The 20,486-nt window shown below is 38.7% G+C and overlaps 2 protein-coding genes across 2 annotated transcripts in view; both read right to left on the bottom strand.

Moving 5' to 3' along the window:
• Nucleotides 1–269: 269 nt before the first annotated feature.
• On the bottom strand, nucleotides 270–16,670 carry LOC139730308 (germinal-center associated nuclear protein-like). Its single transcript, XM_071641183.1, has 5 exons — nucleotides 16,455–16,670; nucleotides 13,188–13,349; nucleotides 7,102–7,225; nucleotides 5,776–5,883; nucleotides 270–497 (listed from the first exon to the last, which is right to left on the bottom strand). Exons 1-5 carry the CDS (start codon nucleotides 16,644–16,646, stop codon nucleotides 403–405), a joined length of 681 nt encoding a protein of 226 aa, XP_071497284.1. The 5' UTR covers nucleotides 16,647–16,670; the 3' UTR covers nucleotides 270–402.
• Nucleotides 16,671–17,019: 349 nt separating this feature from the next.
• Nucleotides 17,020–20,486, bottom strand: part of LOC139730318 (germinal-center associated nuclear protein-like) — a 57,128-nt gene continuing 53,661 nt past the window's right edge. The window contains exons 14-15 of the mRNA XM_071641189.1: nucleotides 17,771–17,926; nucleotides 17,020–17,052 (exon numbers count right to left, since the gene is read on the bottom strand). Of these exons, the coding sequence (XP_071497290.1) occupies nucleotides 17,020–17,052; nucleotides 17,771–17,926 (189 nt within the window). The remainder of the gene's footprint in view (nucleotides 17,053–17,770; nucleotides 17,927–20,486) is intronic.

The following is a 20,486-nucleotide window of genomic DNA, read 5'->3' as shown; positions in this document are numbered from 1 at the left end:
TTGTACATAAAATCCTGAAGTTTCAATTTTTTCATTCAAATGTAATTATAGGAATCCCTATTTTGATGTTATTCAGCCAAGAATAGCATTTTGTTTAAAACTTTTACAGCAGAAACATTGAAAAATTTCCTTAGTCTTTTGTACATAATCAATGGAAAATTATGAGGTGAAGACATCATCAGTTCACTCATTTGCATATTCCTATCAGCAATTGAAAAATAGTTTTGCAATAAATAGTGGAACTTTACAACTTCACATTTCTCCTAGTCTTTCATCTGATTCGGACAAAATTTTCACTGTTGTGCTTATAAAAATTGTACTTCTTTTCGGACTAACTTTTAACTAGTCTTGAATTCCCCTTTAAGTCTTGGAAAGCATTCACAGTAAATTTTTAGCATGTTACTACCAATACCTTGATAGAAGTGGTGCCTTATCGCTGAAATGCCCTGGTAGGAGTGCAACATAATTGATGCAGTCTTGACAAACAGCTGACCAGTCTGTGAGGGAAAGATGCAGTTAGACCAGGTAAAACAATAAAGTAGTTTCTTGTCCATATTTTCTGAGAGAGGTGATGCAGGAGGTCCTTACTATTTGATACCTTTACTATTTTTGATCTGCAGCCACTGCAGCCATTGCACAGCACAAGGTGCTCATGTAGTCTTGCACTGCCTATATAATGATTTCTTAACATGTACTAACTAACCTTAAACATTTCACAACCTAAACTACATGTACCGTTGTGTACATGTACTTGCATCTGAGTCTCCACATCAAGGCAAAAGTTTAATATTTACCATGAACTTTGACGCTTTCTCGCACATTTTGGAGTGACTTTACAGCGCTACTGTGTGCGTGTATGTACTGTACCAACGTGTTGGTGCTGCCATTGCGGATGCTGCACTACTGTGCAGGTGTAGGCCTAACTATACACAGCCCATTCACTGTAAAAATGTGACAGGGCTGTACCAGGATGGTGCACAACAACAAAGCGAACGCAAAGCAAATATACCGATTGCGTTGAGTTTTGATAATTGACATCATTTTTGTCAACTCAAACTCATTAAAGACAATCTTCTTTAGTTAGATTTCATGTCTATGTTATCGATATTGGTACACATACTTTACAACTTACCGAAAACGATGATTATATGCAGCATGTGCGAATGGTACATCGTCTTTCACTGTTGGCCATTTTGAACTAGAAATGTCGCTACAGCGACTGGTTATACCCCCGCCAAACAACATTTCATAAGCTTTGGTCAAAAAACTGAGGAAGTAGTTAAATCCGCAAGATCTTTCCTTGATCTTCTGCCATTAATATGCCATTACCATGGCAACGTACTTTCGGGTACTGTCAAAAAATGCGTCTTGCACATCTACAACCAAAGGCACACATCTGTACCAAATTTCATGGAAATTGGGCAAAAACTGAGGAAGTAGTTTGCAACACAAAATTTTCCATCATTTTGTCTCATAATATGTGAGCTGTTACCATGGCAACATACTTTTTGTCACTGTCAAGAAATGTGTCATGCTGACCTATATCCTAAGACAAACATTCAATATGAATTCCATGAGAATTGGAAGAACACTGATGAAGCAGATTTGCCATGAAGCATTTTGCCCTATATTTTACCAATAACATGCTGTTACCATGGCAACGCACTTTTTGCCACTGCGGAAATATGTGTCTTGCACATTAACATATTCAGATGAACATCTGTACCTAATTTCATAAAAATTGATCAAAAACTGTGGGAGGAGTTCGCGACGCAAGATTTGTACCCATTTTTGCCCATAATATGCCGTTACCATGGCAACGTACTTTTGGGTACTGTAAAAAAATACGTCTTGCACATCTACAACCCAAGGCGCACATCTGTGCCAAGTTTTATGGGACGTTGAAAACTGAGGAAGTAGTTCGCGACGCAAGATTTGCAACGGACCGACCGACCGACCGCCCGACCGACCGCCCGACCGACCGTCCGCTGATTCCTATATACCCCCTTCAAACTTCGTTTGGCGGGTGTATAATAATCGGGAGTTCACGCTGCATATAATCTTTGTTTTCAGTAAGTTGTAAATTGTGTACTATGTCAATATTGATAACATAGACATGGAGTCTGATTAATGAAGATTGTCTTTAATGAGTTTGAGGTGACAAATATGATGTCAAGTATCAAAACTCAACGTGATCGGCATGTTCGCTTTGTGTTCGCTTTGTTGTGCACCATCCTGGTACAACCCCAGTGCATTTTTACAGTGACTGGGCAGTGTACACTGTAAAAGTGGTTTCTTTCACGGTGCTTTTAATTTCGCACTTTGAGGTTGAACTGCGAATTTAACATCACGCGAAAATGTTTTGTAAAGTTGCGCGAAATTAACCACGCAAGGAAATGTTTTGAACTTGCCACTTGTTACAACGCTATTGCGCACATGCACACACGAAGATTCCGCACACTGATGGTCAACACACACACAGTGATACCGCGCAATGTAGGTCATCTAGGCACAAGCATGTTATAAAGCACTCGATAGACAGGATTTCAGGCAAGCCTGCATTTAATTTTAATTTCTATTTAATAAACAAAAGAATAATTGGATTATAATTTGGGTTTTCATGTGCAAAATAAAACCGTGTTTGCCGACTGCGAATTCACAGATTTTGCCTACTGCGAATTTAAACACATGCGAAAAAGTCCGCACCGACGGAAACCGCAAAAGTATCTGTATGCGAAAGAAACCACTTTTACAGTAGTTAGTGTAGGCCCTTGAGTAGAGCGCAGCTCAGGAGGGCTTCAATTCTAGCAATTGAGTTATTCCATAAAGTGTCAAAGTGTCTTCTGCAGGACTTTGGAGACTAAAATGCAAGGGAGTGTTTAGGCCGTAGGTCTGTACATGATCGAAAATTATTTTTGGTGCAAAATGGCACTAGCATAATAGCCTGATAGCAGTGCATGAATACACGAACCTATAAAACCAAAAATGGCTCATGATATGCATGTGTATGAGTGTGCAGTGGAGATTTGTCCACATATATACGACATTTGTTCTGATGTTCTCAACAGTGAGCCATGCTGTCCAAGCCCACAGTATTACATAGCGGCTGGTTTGTAAGATACAGTTCGATTCAATTCATTTTCATATTTCCATCTTTTTTTCTCAAAGAAATAACAAATTCATTAACATTAATAAAACAGATAAGAATAAAACATGTACATATCCACATCTTTTGACTGAATCAAATAAAGAACATACTGAACCCAAATCTAATTGCCATATCAAAGTATAAAGGTGTCTCACAGAAGTACGTAACAGAAATATGATGGGGCCTACAGAAAAGCTAGCTTGTAAAACTGTAGGTCCCAAAATTCATAGGTACACGTATGGAAATAATGGAGAATGGATATGAATGTCTTCATGACGCAAATCTCTCGTTTGAAGAGGCTACACCCCCGTAAATAATGCCAGTGTATATCTTGGCAATCAATGACTTAAAAACCAAAGATATAAAACACCCGTTTCTTGACCCTGGCCTAATCTAAGCATCAGTCATCGCCACAGCGCCACGGGGGGCACCGCGAGAGGAGGAGATTGTTTTGGTTTTGGCATGGGCTATGAAGCTCCTTCTTATTCCTGTATTTTCGTTATTTACGGGTCAATTTTTTTCGTTCGAAATGTAAAATGGATGACCATAGAATTTCTCAATAGAATATAAAATTGAAAACTTTAGAAAGGATAGAGAAAATTGAGTTCACTTTGAATGGTCTGCCACAGGCAGATGTCCTTATCATGCTCTTACGTAATACGACAGCTGCTGTAGTCATTATACCCTGGCTTGGCCTCCAGGTTTGTCACACCTGAGCAGAAAGTTAATTTGCAATGGACAAATACTTTGACTCCTAACTCTCAAACGAAGAATCGTTAGGGGGGTATAGCACCCCATCAGCTTCGTTAAAGTGGGGTCTCTCCTCAAACGAGGGATTGACAGCATGTTGACCAACTATAAGACTATTCCAATATTAGAATTGATGTTAAAAAATGAAATGATGTAAACCACATGTTGCTTTAATTCTTAATGTTGATTCTTGAATAGCAGCACAACAGTAAAGTGAATACACACCATCGTGACATCATGATTGGTAGATGAATTTCCAATGCTTTTTTTTGCTGCCAAAAAGTAGTAAATATCAAAAAAGTTGATGAGGCAACTCAAAACAGATGTGAATGGAAACACCGATTTTAGCTATTTTCATTGCCATTTTGAAAAAAATAGTCAATATCAAAAAAATTAATGTGGTGCCTAAATCGGATGCGCGCGAGGACAAGAAACTATTTTCTTTTTTTATTTGGAATTAAATGTGTGGTCACAATAGGATTATTTTGATGATGCATGCGATTGTGCAATCTCTTCGAATCATATCTAACTTCCTCTCATTCTCAATTCAAAGTCTTTAAAGCTACAACAGATTTCTCAGAAGGACTCACAATTCATCTTTTACCCTCTGGAATTTGCTGGCAATATAAAGAAAAGGTCTACTACGAAACTTGTCTGGCAGATGCATTTTGCCAGGATAATGATTTGTTTTGGAGCATTTTGAAATCAAAAGTGTAAAATGTGCCTTATGACATCCACTGTTATGATGACATTTTCCAAATAGTGCACTATTTGTGAAATAATGTCACAAAGCAACTCTGACATCGTGTACTGCTTCATACAGCCACATTGTGAAATGTAACAATTGTGACATCACAAAGTAACTCTGACACTGCATGCTACTTCATACGGTCACTCTGTGAAATGTAACATAGCAATTGTGACATCACAAAGGAATTATGACATCATGTGCTGCTTGGTACTGTCACTTGGTGAAATGGTACAAAGCAATTGAGGTATCACTCCCCGCTTCATATGGTCACTATAGGATCCCTCCACAACATTGCATCTCATACATGGCTTCTCCCCTCCCTCATATTTTCCCCTTCTCTTGTTTAAAATTTTGATCCCAAATATAAAACAAAAGTACTCTGCCTAATTTCAAGTTTTTGTTTAAAACTATGGGTGTCCCTGCCTCCAAAAGTATTATTCACTTTGGGGATGTGCCCCTCAGTGAATAGTATAATTTTGGAGTCACCTCTGGCCACAGTCGTAACCAGAAACTCTCAAGGCAAAGTAGATTTGTATATTATCATCAAATACTTTTGATCAAATCACAACTGTTATACCTGAAGCACCCTTCCCATGCAGCAGTGGGTTGGTAGAACGTTACAAGTACCAGGTACATTATGCTCACAGGTAGTACTAAATTGCATGCAGCTAACAAGTTGCTGCATGTGATTCACTCTCGCGTCACAGCTACTGCTATGGTACGACTCCATATATTGTAATCAATGTAGTTGCATCTATAACATCACATAAATGTACATGTACATGTAGCAACCATGATCAGGTTTGCTATGAGACTGAAATACTTTTGCTGTACCTCTGAGTAATATTTCACATTCTCCTTGTTACCAAAGTAAAATTGTGTTATCATGGCATTATTTAACACATTTCTTTTTGCATAAGCCTCCATTCTAGAGTAAATTCAACAATTTGTGCAGGTGAATGAGAACTATATTTTGGCAATTTTTGTTGTAAAGTTAACAGGGATTATGACAGAAATGATTGACACTTTCCCCTATCACTGCCACTGTTCCAGATAGAATGTCAATAAAAGGGTAAAAGACTGAAAAGAAAGACATTATGATAAAAGAAATGTAAGCTGGGCATACCACACTCTCCTTGATATCTGACCGGCCATTGTGGGAGCTGCAAGCAGTGGATCAAAGAACGGAGGTCAGTCAGTGTCTCTGAAGTATTCCACTCGGGACTTGGAAGATCTACAGGATGGAATAAGCAGTAGGACATGCCAGTATTTTTCTACAAAGAGTACTCTGCCTTTTTCTGCGATATAAAAATGATTGTGATCAAGATGGATCACTGTGGTGATATCAGTGAATACAAAATGGCAAAAAGATGAATTGAGCACCTGATCCACCCCAATTCAACATGATGCAATTACCTGCAATACTCCTAAAGGAAATGTCATCGTATAAAGGACTGTCTTCTCAGGGGCCCTAAAAAGAATTACTCTTTCACATAAAGATAGCTACACACAGTAAATTTGTGTCTAACTTTCTGTTTTTCATGCTCAAGAGAAGCTGATGCTTGATATTTGTGACCCGCTACAACAAAAGTATCCTAAAGTCGCTGACGGGTGAGCCGAGAAAATCGAGTTCGAAGTCAGATCATCAAATTCCGTCAAAACGTTCAGATTTCTGTTTTTGACATAATTTTGTAGTCTAATGTATCTTCTATCATCTGCCGAAATTTCGAAGCTAAATGATCAAAGGAAAGGCAAGAAAATAGCGTTTTTCTGGGCCATGATTTTCCGACTTTCATCGGAACAGAAACATGTCCGAAGATTTGGATTTAGCGCCGCAGCTGGATTCCGCCCCTAGCAACGAGGGAGTGATCTCATTGGTCAGTGCGTGGCATCCTGGTTACTGATTGGTCGTGCGTAGACCACTGGCGCTAAGCTTGAAAGAACATCGCCGAGGTTGCTAGGAGCGTACCTCCTATTGTCAAACGGTTAAAAACTATCTTGCTTCCCCTTGATCCTGACAGCGTCGGAAGGAAAACTTCGAAGGCGGTTTTCTCGAAACGCTGATTTTCTAAACTACTCGACATGCCCTAATAAAATAATTGATATCTCCGCAACTGAGTACTTTTATGAGTCATGTTATATATGAGAATAAAGTGGAAGAGTTAGGGAATCTTGGCATGTCATTTTCAGAAAATTGTCCTCCCCCGACTTTCAAATCCTTTTGTTGCAGCGGGTCACATTTTCAGTGTTTTTGGCCATGAGCTCTTTCCCCAGACCCAATGGGGCAGCCATATGGGGCCCAAAAGTGCAATCTTTCATTGTTTTTGTCTCTTGTTTATGTTTGTTGATTATATATTTTTAGGGCACATTCTTTCAATCTAACAATTCTTGCCTATGGTGTTTAAAGGTTTATAAATTTGAACTATGTGAACAGCTATTCTGCTGCTTATACCTGGATGTTGGGTTCTGTCAAACTCAGGTGGGGGCCATGAGATCTTCATCAGAGAATCAGAACTGGCTACCATGGCAAGATGACTAATGACAGCGTTGAAAAGGCCTACTATTGCACTGGGAGCCTGAAAAATATAAAATCAAAACATTAAGTCATACCTGACTAGTCACTCATGGATACAGTAAAAACATGGAAAACACAGATCACAAGAGACCCGGGGGTCTCGCACTCACCTGAGTATCGCAAGTTCACCTTCCAAGCAGTCCCTTATCTAAATTACACATAGCACTACTGTAACTTATCGCTTACAATTTGAGAAAAGAAGATTTTCAAAGATTCCTTAATTTGGCGGTTCGGGCATTGTGCTCCAGTACGCCCCCCCCCCTCCCCCAAGTAGGGAATCATGCCCACTTGTACAAATATATAATTATTATTCTATCACGCAGGCAACAATACCTGCCAACTTTGGTGAAAATTTGAGTACGCATTCTCAAGAAGAAGATTAAAATATACAATTATGGCCCTGATTTGTCTACAGAAATAGAATTTTAAAGATCCCTTAATTTGGAGGGGGGATTGGGCCCCCTTGGGCTCCCAGGGGAGCATGGTGCCCATCTGAACAAATTGAGATCCTGTTCTCCTAGGGATACTACCTGCCAAGTTTGGTGAAAATCCATCATGGCATTTTCAAGAACATGAAAATGTACAATTTAGGCTCCAATTAGGACCCCTCCACTGGGTCCCAAGGGGGGGGGGGGTCCCAAGGGGGGCATCCCTGATTCCGCCATGAACAAACTTGTAACTACAGTCATCAATGTACTTAATCATGGTATTAACTTAGCTCTATCACTTCTGGTTCAAGAGAAGAAGATTTTTTTTTTAAGATTCCTTAATTTTGGGGGGTTTGGGTCCCTTGGTGCCCCAAGGTGTGGCATGGTGCTCCTTTGAAGGAATTGAGATTATATCCCCCTAGGGATGCTACCTATCAATTTTGGTGAAAATCGGTCATGGGGTTTCCAAGAAGAAGATGAAATTGTACAATTTAGGCCCCATTAGGACCTCTCCCCTGAGGTCCCATGGGGGGCACCCCTGATTCTGCCATGAACAAACTTGTAACTACAGTCATCAATGTACTATCTAGTACTTCTGGTTCTAGAGAAGAGGATTTTTTAAAATGCCTTAATTATGGCATGTTTGCCCCCCCCCCCCCCCCCCCCCCCCCCCCCCAGGTGGGGCATGGTTCCCATTTGAACAAATTGAGATCCTATCCCCCTGGGGATGCTACCTGTCAAGTTTGGTGAAAATTGGTCATGGGGTTTTCAATAAGAAGATGAAAATTCAAGTTTATGCCAGACACACAACACATGGCAGACGTCGGACGAAGAGCGATCGCAAAAGTTTACTTGAGCCTTCGGCTCAGGTGAGCTAAAAAGGTAGGATTCAAACACACACAGGACAGAATAATTTTACCCTACATCTAACATTAAACTTATATGTCTTTTCTGACAGTGATATTTGAGCTAAAATTATTTATTTTGTCTAACATATAGTGCACTGGCATTATAACAAAAATTCCGATTGCAATGAAATAAAAATTCAGGTCGCAACATTATCCTCTCTATATTTTTTATTGCTTATTTGTTCAGTTGTAACAAAATTTCGATATAACAAAAGAAAAATGCTGGTCCCAAGGACTTCATTATAATTAGTGTTCACTGAACTGTAAGACCAGAAATATTTGCTTGTATTATAATTTTGTGAGAGCAAAGATTTACAAAATGAAAATGCACATAAAAGTTCTTGTCTACACTGTATGCATAGAATGCCAGCGGCATTTCCCCAAAATTTCATGCCACGACAAAGGCCGTTGGCTCCAATTCGCAAAAATTTCATGCCCTGAAAACTTCATAGGGGTATCTGAATACCTAAGAGAGGCAAATGGCAGGTCGTGACAGGGTCACCATAAGTGTCATGAAAATTATGACAATGCTACTAGTACCATACAGTACTTTCAGGTCTCTGCTGCAAGACAATTTTTTTTTTTCAAATACAGAAATAAGCATTACAATAATTATAGACAATTCTTTTCCATGACAAAGTCTTACATGACACGGTTTATATGCTGAAGAATGCTACACCTTGCATGCAGTTCCAGATGATTTAGAGGTGACCACTATTTACATCTGGATCATCTATGGATTAAAGGCTTTTGCTATCATCCTCATTAATAACATCCCCTACACATGCCCTTGTCATGTTAGGGTGAATGTACACGTAAGAGCATTAAGCATGAAGTCGGTGTGGCTAAGCCTTACCATACATCTTATTGCTCCCCTCCCCCCCCCCCCCCCCAAAAAAAAGAGACAGTGCACACAGCATACGTACGAACAGTTGCATATAGGCCTAATGCATCTTATAGTAATAATAGTAATATTGCAAAGGATGAGGTAACAATCTACATTGCACACAAAAATATAGATTTTCACGGTCAATATCATACTTTTGTAATTCCAATTCATTAATGTGCATTCAAATTCACACAGTGTGCCCATGCAATAATATTCGGGCATTCAAATTCAATCAATCAAATTCAATCAATTTCATTTAAGGGAGTTCTATTTCGTTTTTGTCAAATCAAATTCATGCTTGGGCATTCAATTTCCAAATGCAAGCATTGCATTTCCTACTCAGGCATTCACATTCACGTGATAGTCATGTGATAGTCTGATGAGCTTGTTTGGAGTGTTCAATTTCATTTTTAGGTAATCAAGTCCCTACTTCGTGCACGTAATTTAATGAAGAAAATGGAGTAAACTTTTTTAAGAAAGGAGAAAGGGCATGTACAACCAATTAAGGCTTGCATATAGTGTAATTATGATTGTTTAAAGGTTCTACATTGTTCCCTGTTCATGTATTTTTTGTTTTTCATCTAAATAAATTTTAAATTGTAAGGTTCAATCAGCAGTGCATCCAAACAACAAGACAATCTAATCATATTTCTTGATGATACTGCATGCTGACAACGCCCCAACACTAACCACATAATGACAATGCATCAATTTAAAGACAAACTGACACACAATGATCTCACTTAGTCCCGCAAATGAAAACCAATAAGATAGCAATAAACAACAAACAAGATGTATACAATGATCATGTTATCAGGTTCAATGTAGTCAAAATTGATGGGTTTTTCTTTCCCGAAGGTGTCAACTAACCTTCTGTATTATGCTCGTCTGTAGGCCTGCAGTGCCTAATGTTTCTTTGTTTGTTTCATTTTCTATCTAAGAAGATGGCTGGATAGCCCATATTCAGCAGCAATAGCTGGTCTTCCATGGGGTCCAGTTGGATGTAAGGTTTGACCACATCACTGGGTTAAATACCCTAATCTTTGCGATGAATAAATGAAGTGGGATCTTTTACGTGCTCCTGTCTTAAATTTGAATGCTCCGATAGTGAATTTGAATGACCGGATTTTGAATTTGACTGCTGATTCTGTGTTGCGAGCATGGAATGTGTGAAATCGAATGCTCCGAATAGGAACTTGAATGACAAAAGCATAAAATTGACCAGGAAAACCTATACAGTGGATTCCCATTATAAAGAAGTGCCCAGGACCAGCAGTTTTCTTTTGTTATATCGAAATTTTGTTATAACCGAACAAATAAACAATAAAGAACATTGGGCTGATAATGTTGGAACCTAAATTTGTACTTTGTTGAATCTGGAATTTCGTTATTACCGTGTTCGTTATAATGGGAGTGCACTGTACTACAAGCCGTTTCACTTCTCATAATGATCTGTTTGACATTACTTGTCCTTGAGATAAATGGAAACAAAACAACTTCTAACTCACATTGGTTAGTGTGATTCATCACAAGGACACCAACAGTGTATAAATTCTCTCACAAGTAATGACATGTTGTTCAACTGGATTACTTGTAAAAAATCATGCAGAGAACAGTTTTTGACTCATCTATGTTAAAGTCACTTTGTAAGCTCTAACTAGCTGGAGAGCATTCACCTGTGATAGGTGAATGGGTGATGTTACTGCCTGTATTGTTTAGAGATTGAGGAATTTTCTGGAGAACCAATTTGTATGTTCGTGAAAGGTTGTATCAGGGTCCCTTCCCCTGTTGAGGGAAGGAGTTTCCTTGTTCACAAATGCAGCTTCACAGACTCTTCTTTCAAATCATCTGGTTTCCTTGTCGATCAGGTGAGTGTACAGAGGCTGTTTGGTCTCATCGACATAATTGTCTTTACAACCCTTCCCTTGAGACTGGATCCTGTATAATTGGTCTATTAATGTTTTGGAATTGTGTCAATGGGGTGTAACAATTTCTGTCAAAGAGTGTTGGCAGGCTAAAATAAAGAGAAATGCAATAGGCCTATCAGCCAAGAATCTGTTGGATTTTCTCCGACAGTCCTTGGCAGTATGAAGCAGAGACTCCTTGGTCCAATGACTGGGAAGTGGTGTCGGATGCCCTGTCTTTGATGTCACATTTGTACAGGTGAAGGATTTAGTCTCTGTAACTACATGTTTCAAGGACAGTGCGCAGGTGACACAGTTCCGTTTCCTTCGTCTCTTTAGATGAAGGGAGGTAGAATGCTCTGCGGAACAGAGTTCTCACCACCCACATTTGTGGATAAATGGGTAGGGACAGACAAATAGCAAAAACTGGTCCGTGTGTGTGGGTTTCTTTGTGATATACTAACACAAAATGTCTTCCTTGTTGACAATGATCAAGCAGTCCAGGAAGGGAAGATTGCTGTCCTTTTTCCACTTCCATTGTGAACTTTAATGACAGGGTCATAGTTGTTAATGTGCTGAAAGCAGACCAATTCAGCAGGCTATATCATATTCCATGTGTTGTCAAAGCCATACCAATATGAAGGTGCTACTTCCCTAAATGTGCTTTAATAGAGCTGTTATTTCAAACTGATTCATGTACAGGCTACCTAGGACTGGAGATATGGGTGATCCCATAGCACAGCCATGCTTCTGTTTGGAGAAGATACCATTGAACACAATATAAGCTGTGGATAAACAAAGGATCTAACAACTGGCAAATTTGCTCAGAGCTCAGTTTGGTTCTCTGACTGATGTAGACTGGAGTTACTTCTCAGGAGCTCCCTACTTCAACAGCTTTGTCGGGAGTTACACTCGTAAACAGTGCAAGCATATTGAAGGAGGCGATGGTCTTGTTCTTCTCAACCTTAATGCCCGCTCATTCTCAATCAAGTCCCTCAAATTCAGGATGTGATGTTCTGATGAACAGACTACAGGGCTCAAAATGGATGGAAATAATTTGCCAATGTTATACTTTTGACACTACATATGTACTGCTGATGATGGGGCTAAGAGGTGTATCTGTCTGAAGGGGTCTTTGGGAGTCCACAGACAGCTGAAATATCATCCCTCAGGTAAAGAGTGTAAAGGGAATGATTGTAGAGATTGCAATCTACATTGTATATAACCTCCCTTCTCTAGTTGTAGAATCTCAAGTACTCTACAAGTAAACATTTTCCCACATTTTGTGCAACCTGAAATTAGCACAATAATTAAAGTGCAATTAATACATTTTTGCTTTGATGCTTTGATTCCGCAGAATCAAAAACACAAAATTCAATTTACCTGATGGAGAGCAAAAAATTTAGATGATGTATCTTTTTTTAGCCGGTCATAAGTGTGGCTGTTCCTCAACAAATTGTTTAAACTTTCTAGATATAGTCAGTCTCATTCAAAACCACAGAGCATCTGCCTTTGTCCCCTAGTGACATAACAAGATACTAGTCCTTTAAAAGTTGGTGCATGGCCTTCTTTTCTCTTTTAGAAGACACAACCTTTCACTACCATACAAATCGGCGATCCAGAAAATCCTTGATGTGACACAATACAAGTAATAACATTACCCATTCATCCATCACAGGTGAATGCTCTCCAGCCAGTCTGTGCTGAAGAAGTGACTTGCACAAGTCATGAAAATGTACTCATCAAGATTTCCACAAGTCCAGTCAAACAGATTTAACCATGTGTTATCATATTACCTTGATTAATCAAAGTCTATACTGATATATTCTCTCACCAATGGAAACTGCCCACTCTCACGTCGCATTTTGGCTAGCTGCTGGACATTTGTACTGAAGAATTTGGAGAGCCCACTGTCCAGATACTCTTGCAGGGAATCACAGGCAATAGAAGGCACCCTAACTCTGTGGGACACTAACCAGGCTAAACCTTCTTTGAGCTGAAATCAAAGAAAACAATGATATTTATCATACTTATCAACATACAAACAAAAGAAAGAACATAGAACAATTAAACTGCACTGAACTTCAAATGAAATGTTACAGGGAATGAATTCCACATACCAATGTGGATTGAGTGAATGAAGCAATATTAGAAGAATAGTAAAAGTTTGCGCTCAATAACAATCTATTCAAAGTTATGAATTTTCAAATTTTTGGTGCAGTCGTTACTGGATGAGTAGACTACTACAAATTGTGATGTACGACAAACAATACAGAGAAAATATATGGAAAATTCATCATATTTTCACATATCTAGCACAATGATAGGGCACTTGAATCACCTCTTTCAGAGAGCAGGGAGAATGATATCACCCTTAACAAATGCTAGATACAAGTTCCTACTATTATCACTGATTCTCTCTGAATCCATGTGCACAGTTGGGTTTCATTCCTCTTTAAATGATGGCATTTTATGTACGTTTTGAGAGTGCCTGGACCCGTTTTGACAGTCGTGCTAAGTTGGGGCTCTCTGACACTCTACCCTGTGACCCCGAAATGTCACACATATTATCTCAACAAATCTGCATCCCATGTCTCTAAGAATAGTACCTTCAAACTCTGGTTAACAAAGGGTAAAATGTCAAAAATTTACTCCAAATGGACATGTTAGACAAACGCTACGGCTCACTTAAGTCCATGGCTCAGGCAAGTTTAAGCCAACTCAACACATAAATTGGTGATGTGAAGATAACATCTGATAAAACACATTGTTGTGTCTTTTGCATTCACAGAAAATCATCACTGTAATTTATGGAAATCTCTATTTTTGATTGCTAACACCATTACTTTCGGCTGTACTATCACACAGCCGATTCTTATACTAAATGCAATCTTCAGATAAAATACAAAGTAAACAGAGAATTTGCACAAAAAGTACAAGGCCAAAGTACCAAAAGATGCACTTTGAGTAATGAGTCTTACATGTCTGGATACCACTTTGCATTAAAGAAGTTTGCATTAGAGAGCTGGCATCCACTAGGGCATGGACAAGATGCGGAAAGCAAATTAAGTAATTATGCACTCATTCCGCAAACTCTCCACACGTTCCTGAAAGAGTTCATTCACTGTCTTTATCATTCCTAAACATGTCCAGACATTTCCGCACCTTCGGGAGAGAGAAAAAGTTCCATATCCAAATTTTGATCTAGTCCAAAATATGGATGCAGAAATGAACTTCTTGACACCTTCAGCAACTTGTCGTGAGGACATCGTCAGGTCATCCTGCCATTCTGTAACACTTTGCACCTTCCGCAAATGCTCCTGAGAGAATTCTGTGGTGCGGGCAGCTTTGCGAATGACAGTGAAAGACACCTGGAATGTTTTAGATAGAACAGCGCGCGAATCTAAAAATGAAAGAGTGTGACGCCGCTGCTGACAGCTGGTCAAGACACAAAAGAGTGGAAAGGTTCCCACGAGCAAAAGCATTTTGAAAGTAAAAATCAATGCAGCATTATGCCTATGAAAATCAAAAAGACAATGGGGGGGGGGGGGGGGGGGGAGAGATACTCATCCTAGCCCTACAGCCGAGCCTCTTCTCCTCTGAACAGGTAAATGTCAGCATTTCCTGGGGCCCAATGAAGAAGGCAAAACAGAAGACAGCGGTAATTAGGAAGAAGACAACAGTAATTAGGAAGAAGCAGCCCCCTCAGCTCCTAGTAAGTTTTTGTTTGGAAATGTCTCTCTTTTCAGAAATCATTTTGTTTTGAGGGATTTTAATGGCGGCCATCACATAGCACATAATTTTGTTCGATGTACATGTGACTGCCCACCTCAAAACCCATAAAAGTAGAACTAGGTCAAAATGAAAATTTCATTCTTATACCTAACTGGTTAGTTCAAAGTACTAAGCTCTAAGCCTGAAAATTATTTCACAAGTCAGGATTGGACCATCCAAACCCATCCACAAACTGAATGATAAAAGTAATGTACTTTCATCAATAAAAAAGAGAGAAAATCGAATTAAAGATTCTGATCACTTTAAAAAAGGTATGCTATGCAATGTATCAAAAAATGTTGTATTTTACAGCGTGAAAGAAGCGCATGTTCGGAATAAAAGATGGTCCAGAAATTCTGCCACCTTTTTTGAGAGACAAACCTGAGCTACATTCCTAATGAGGCTATCCAAATGAGGCCATCAGCCCAGTCAGCTATGCTTATGCTAACGGTCTTCTGCTTCCTTGTTGAATCTAATGTATTGCCTCTTTTGTATGTATTTGCAACCATAAAATGTTTCAGAATGACTTAGTCATGCACATAGTAAAGACTACACATTTGCATTACTCCTTTGTCATTTTGTCATGTTTTGTTTATATTTTTTTACAACCATGTAATTTATTTCGATTTAATTTGATGTGAGAAGCAGAATAAATACGAATGAATGAAGTATTTCAATTTCAGGTTTGTTTCAATTTAAATAGAGAAATGACTGCTCTCCCAGATAAGACAGACTTCAAAAACTTGAGTCATTATCCAAACTAACAGTATTTTCTTCCATTGAGGGTCAAGACCAGTGGTAGCGGAGCATCTCTCTCATCTTGTATTTGAAGCAGTAAGGCAAGGTGAATTCTGGCTGGTGTGACCTCCACATGACGGCTAGCAGTCATATGAGAAAAATCAATTTCTTTTATATAACCTCACATTTTTTTCTCCATATATTGTTCGCATATCCGACTCATACTGTCGGAAAGTCATCCTGATTGCCCTTGTTCATGATTTTACCACTTCTGGTGTGATCTTGGATGTGTCTGCTGTGTCTGACTACGGTCAGCATATTTTGAGGCATTTTGAGCCCATCCTACAACTTGTAAGTGACTCCTAGGAAACTCCTATGAATGTCTGTAGTCAGTCTACAGTCAGAGCAGAGATTTTTATGAATGTCCCAGGACAAGCCGATTCACACACTTTTTCTTTAATGTTTGATGTGGAAGGAATGCCGAACTGACAAAATTCGCTTCCGCAATCCGCAACCCTTCCCAGTCTTGTCAGTGCTCTAGTGGACGTCAGCCCTAATCAAATGAATTAATGTTACATGGTATTTTTACCCTCTCAGAGGCAATTGGGTCTGCAACATCCAGTGGTATTACCACCGTCTTCCATGCTGCTATTTTTTTCTCCTTGGTCAGAAGTTCCAAATTCAAATGGAACACCCATCTCTCAGCTACAGCAGCATCAGTATCACTGACAACACAAAGAATGGGCACTGGTGACCCTTGTGCCCCATTCGCAAGGACCATGTTTAGTCTCTGGCAGGCTTCTTGGATGCAACTCTGCAGTGATAAAAAAGAAAACAAAAACCCATAGAATTATGCTTTTCTTCTCTATTCATCTATTTTCAGATATTTTTAAACAATAAATTACTACAATGATAAAATGTTCACTGGGATGACTGCAAGAAAATGCTTGGCATTGATCGCTTTGTATAAGTATTAGGATAATGCAATGTCTCCTAAAGTGATTAACATTCTTTTTGATACACTTCTTTCAAAACTCATGCCAGGGTAGAGAAAACACACTTATATATGTTCCACTGACTTTGACCCTGCCATGAACATTTGCAAGGTACATTGACCATCATAACATATGCACACACTCTGAAGCACTGTACTCTCACTCTACAGGCAAAGATGGCACAGTCACTCCCTGTACAGTGGTCACAACTTAATTGGGAGGGGTCAGGAGACAAGTTCTTCTCCCATTTGCAATCTGATAAAAGTGCATGAGTACACTCGATATGACTGCCTGCACTACATCCTACTGTGTAACAGCAAATGTTTTAAATAGACTATGCAATTAGCATACTCTATCTGGATATGGGTAGAAAATAACTCTTTTGGTAAGGAAACGTAATCCCTGCAATTATTTCTAAGGATTTACTTATTATTTCTAGACATTGATGACTGACAATGAAAGTTTTTCACCTAGAATTTGTCCCGATAAAGTGGTTTATGGTTCTGATTAAGCAGTGGAAATATCATGTGAAAAATTTGATACATCAGGATTTGTTGCACTTATGCAGGGTTCCCGCTATTCAAGTGGTTCCCAATTAATGGGTGAACACTGTGTGCATCTTTGTGACAGCAGTATCAATGCAGTAGTCATTAAGAAAGAGAGTATAGTTTACTTTGCTACAAAATCACAAAATTCCAATGACAAAAGGGTAATGGTAACAATAAGTTGATTATGAGGATGTCCCACAAGAAAGAATATTAACTCATGATGATGATGCTGAAAATATATAGATGCTCTAATAATTGACCAATAGATTCATTATCAAATAAAAGTAATTTACAGTGCCTATATGACAGAAAATTTATCACTGATTTCTGATGTACTGTGTATTTCAATTCACTAGGCTCACCTCATTAGCTGGACTAGCAAGTGTCAGAATGAATCCGCTGCTTCCCATGAGCTGGTACACGGCATTGTCCCCTAGGGAGCAGCCAATCACTGCTTTGGTACAGATGCCCACTGGTAATTGGCTGGCCACTTGTGTATACAGACTTAGGGTCTGGACCTGCAGGAAGGAGTGAAATTGTGAACGTGGCATGATGATATTACCAAGATAATCTAAAAAAAAAAAAAAAAAAAAAAAAAACATGACTGAAAATCATCTAAATCGATAGGCCTACTACACAACATCATCTGCTACTAGTCTTTCAAAAGAGTCAGCCAAGGAATGCACCCTATGCTGATGAAATGGTGAAAATGGTGCAACTCAGGAAACACCTGCGTACATCAAAAAACACTCACTAAACAAATACATGAGCACCTGATCTCAGGCCAAAGACAGTCTTTGTTATGGTGGAAATGGATGGATATAACTATAGTCAGGTTCCTTATAAAATGTAATTTTGCAAGATTTTATTTATTTATTTTTTTTTTAGAGAGAGAGTATCAAATTTACACATTTTTGGAAAGCTTACTGTGTAAGAAATCAGGAAAACAATGTTTCCATTTGCCCCTGTTACCTACACTGTATAATGCCGCCATCTTGGATTTTTCCAAAATGGCTGCCATAAAACAGGTTCTCTTCAATGTATCAGCTTCTAATAACCTAAAAACTTGATTTTGACAGCAAAACCCCCATTGCACCAAATTTGAGTAAATTGCTTCAAAATTGTGAAAGATGTTCACTCTACAATATTTTCAAGAAAATATACCGTTACCATGCAATGCCTTGGCGGGTACAAATCCAAAATATGTCTTGCTTAACTACACCTATAGATCATTATGCAAACCACATTTGAAATAAATTGTTTAAATACTGTGGAAGTAGTTCACTCCACAAGGTTTTGGGAAAATTCTGGTTACCATGGCAACACTTTCTCAGGCAAACATAAAAAAAAACAAGTCCTACACATCTACACCTCAATATCATCATGTATACCAAATTTGAGTTCCATTGCTTAAAAATTGTGGACATAGTTCACTCCAGAAGACTTTCAAGGAAATATGCTGTGACCATGGCCATGCCTTGTTGGGTACAAACAAAAACTGTGCCTTGGATAAACTACACCTATAGATTATACACACCAAATTTGAAATAAATTGCTGAAATACTGTGGAAGTAGTTCAGTCCAAAAGGTTTGGGGAAAATTTTAGTTACCATGGCAACATTTTCTCCGACAAAGCAAAAAAAAAACCCCAAATAAACCATGTCTTGATCATTTATATCTCAATGTTATCATACACCCCAAGTTTCACTGAAATTGCATCAGAACTGTACAAGGAGTTCGCGACGCAAGATTTGCAACAGACAGCCCCACAGTCCGACCGCCCGACCACACGCTGATCAGATCCCTATACCCCCTTGTACACTTTGTGTATGCGGGGGTATAATGAAAGGGTTTACAGAGAGCTGGGAATGAAAGGATTGTAGAAAATGTATTGGCAAATGAAATGGTCTACACTGAGCTGAGAATAAAAGGGTTATAGAAATTGTCTTTACAAATGAAGGGTTATACACTGAGCTGGGAATAAAAGGGATATAGAAACTCTCCTGCCAAATGAAAGGGTCTACAAAGAAGCTGGGTATAAAAGGATTTTGAAAATCTCCTGCCAAATGAAAGGGTCTACACTGAGCTGGGAAAAAAGGGTTATAGAAATTGCCCTGGAAATTGAACAGGTCTACACTGAGCTGGGAATAAAAGGGTTATAGAAACTGTCTTGCCAAATGAAAGGAGCTACACAGAGCTGGAAATAAAAGGGTTATAGAAATTGTCCTGCAAAGTGAAAGGGTGTACAAAGTAGCTGGGAAAAAAAGGGTTATAGAAATTGTCCTGTCAAATGAAAGGTTGTATATTGAGCTGAGAATAAAAGGGTTATAGAAACTGTCCTGCCTATTGAAAGGGTGTACAGAGTAACTGGGAATAAAAGGATTATAGAAACTGTCCTGTCAAATGAAAGGGTGTACAAAGTAGCTGGGAATTAAAGGGTTATAGAAATGGTCATTAAACCAATGAAAGGTTGTACACTGAGCTGGGAATAAAAGGTTTCTAGAAATTGTCCCTACTAATGAAAGGTTATACACTGAGCTGGGAATAAAAGGATTATAGAAATTGTCCTCACTAATGAAAGGTTCTACACTGAGCTGGGAATGAAAGGGCTATAGCAACTGTCCTATCAAATGAAAGGGTGTACAAAGTAGCTGGGAATAGAAGGGTTATAGCAATTTTCCTTACTAATGAAAGGTTGTACACTGAGCTGGGAATGCAGTGGTAGATAACACAATTGAATGCATGTAAGACTTCATGAACAAGAGTCGACTTTTTTTGACCAAATTCCCAACCTCCAAATCATGTAACCATGTTTTTTTGTTTTTGTTTTTGTTTTGAATAGTGCTATCAACTTGTCATTAATAGCTTCTGAACTAGAATGTGACTGTTAACTGAAATTTGTCAGAACTATCACTGGTTACAAGATGTGTAATACATTGCATGGGATATATCAAACTGGATACTTAAAAAAAAAAAAAAAAAATAAATATATATATATAAAAAGATAAGTAACAAAGCTGCAACAAATTTCATGCTGTATTCACCAACGGTTTATTTCTTCACACAAATTTTCGAGCG

This window comes from Diadema antillarum, unplaced genomic scaffold (genome assembly GCF_040938485.1).
Source record: "Diadema antillarum isolate AM-2024a unplaced genomic scaffold, OU_Dant_1.0 seq00000301_RagTag, whole genome shotgun sequence".
NCBI lineage: Eukaryota > Metazoa > Echinodermata > Echinoidea > Diadematoida > Diadematidae > Diadema > Diadema antillarum.
The sequence above is the reverse complement of the archived record's forward strand: the minus strand, read 5'-3'. Positions and strand labels throughout refer to the sequence as shown.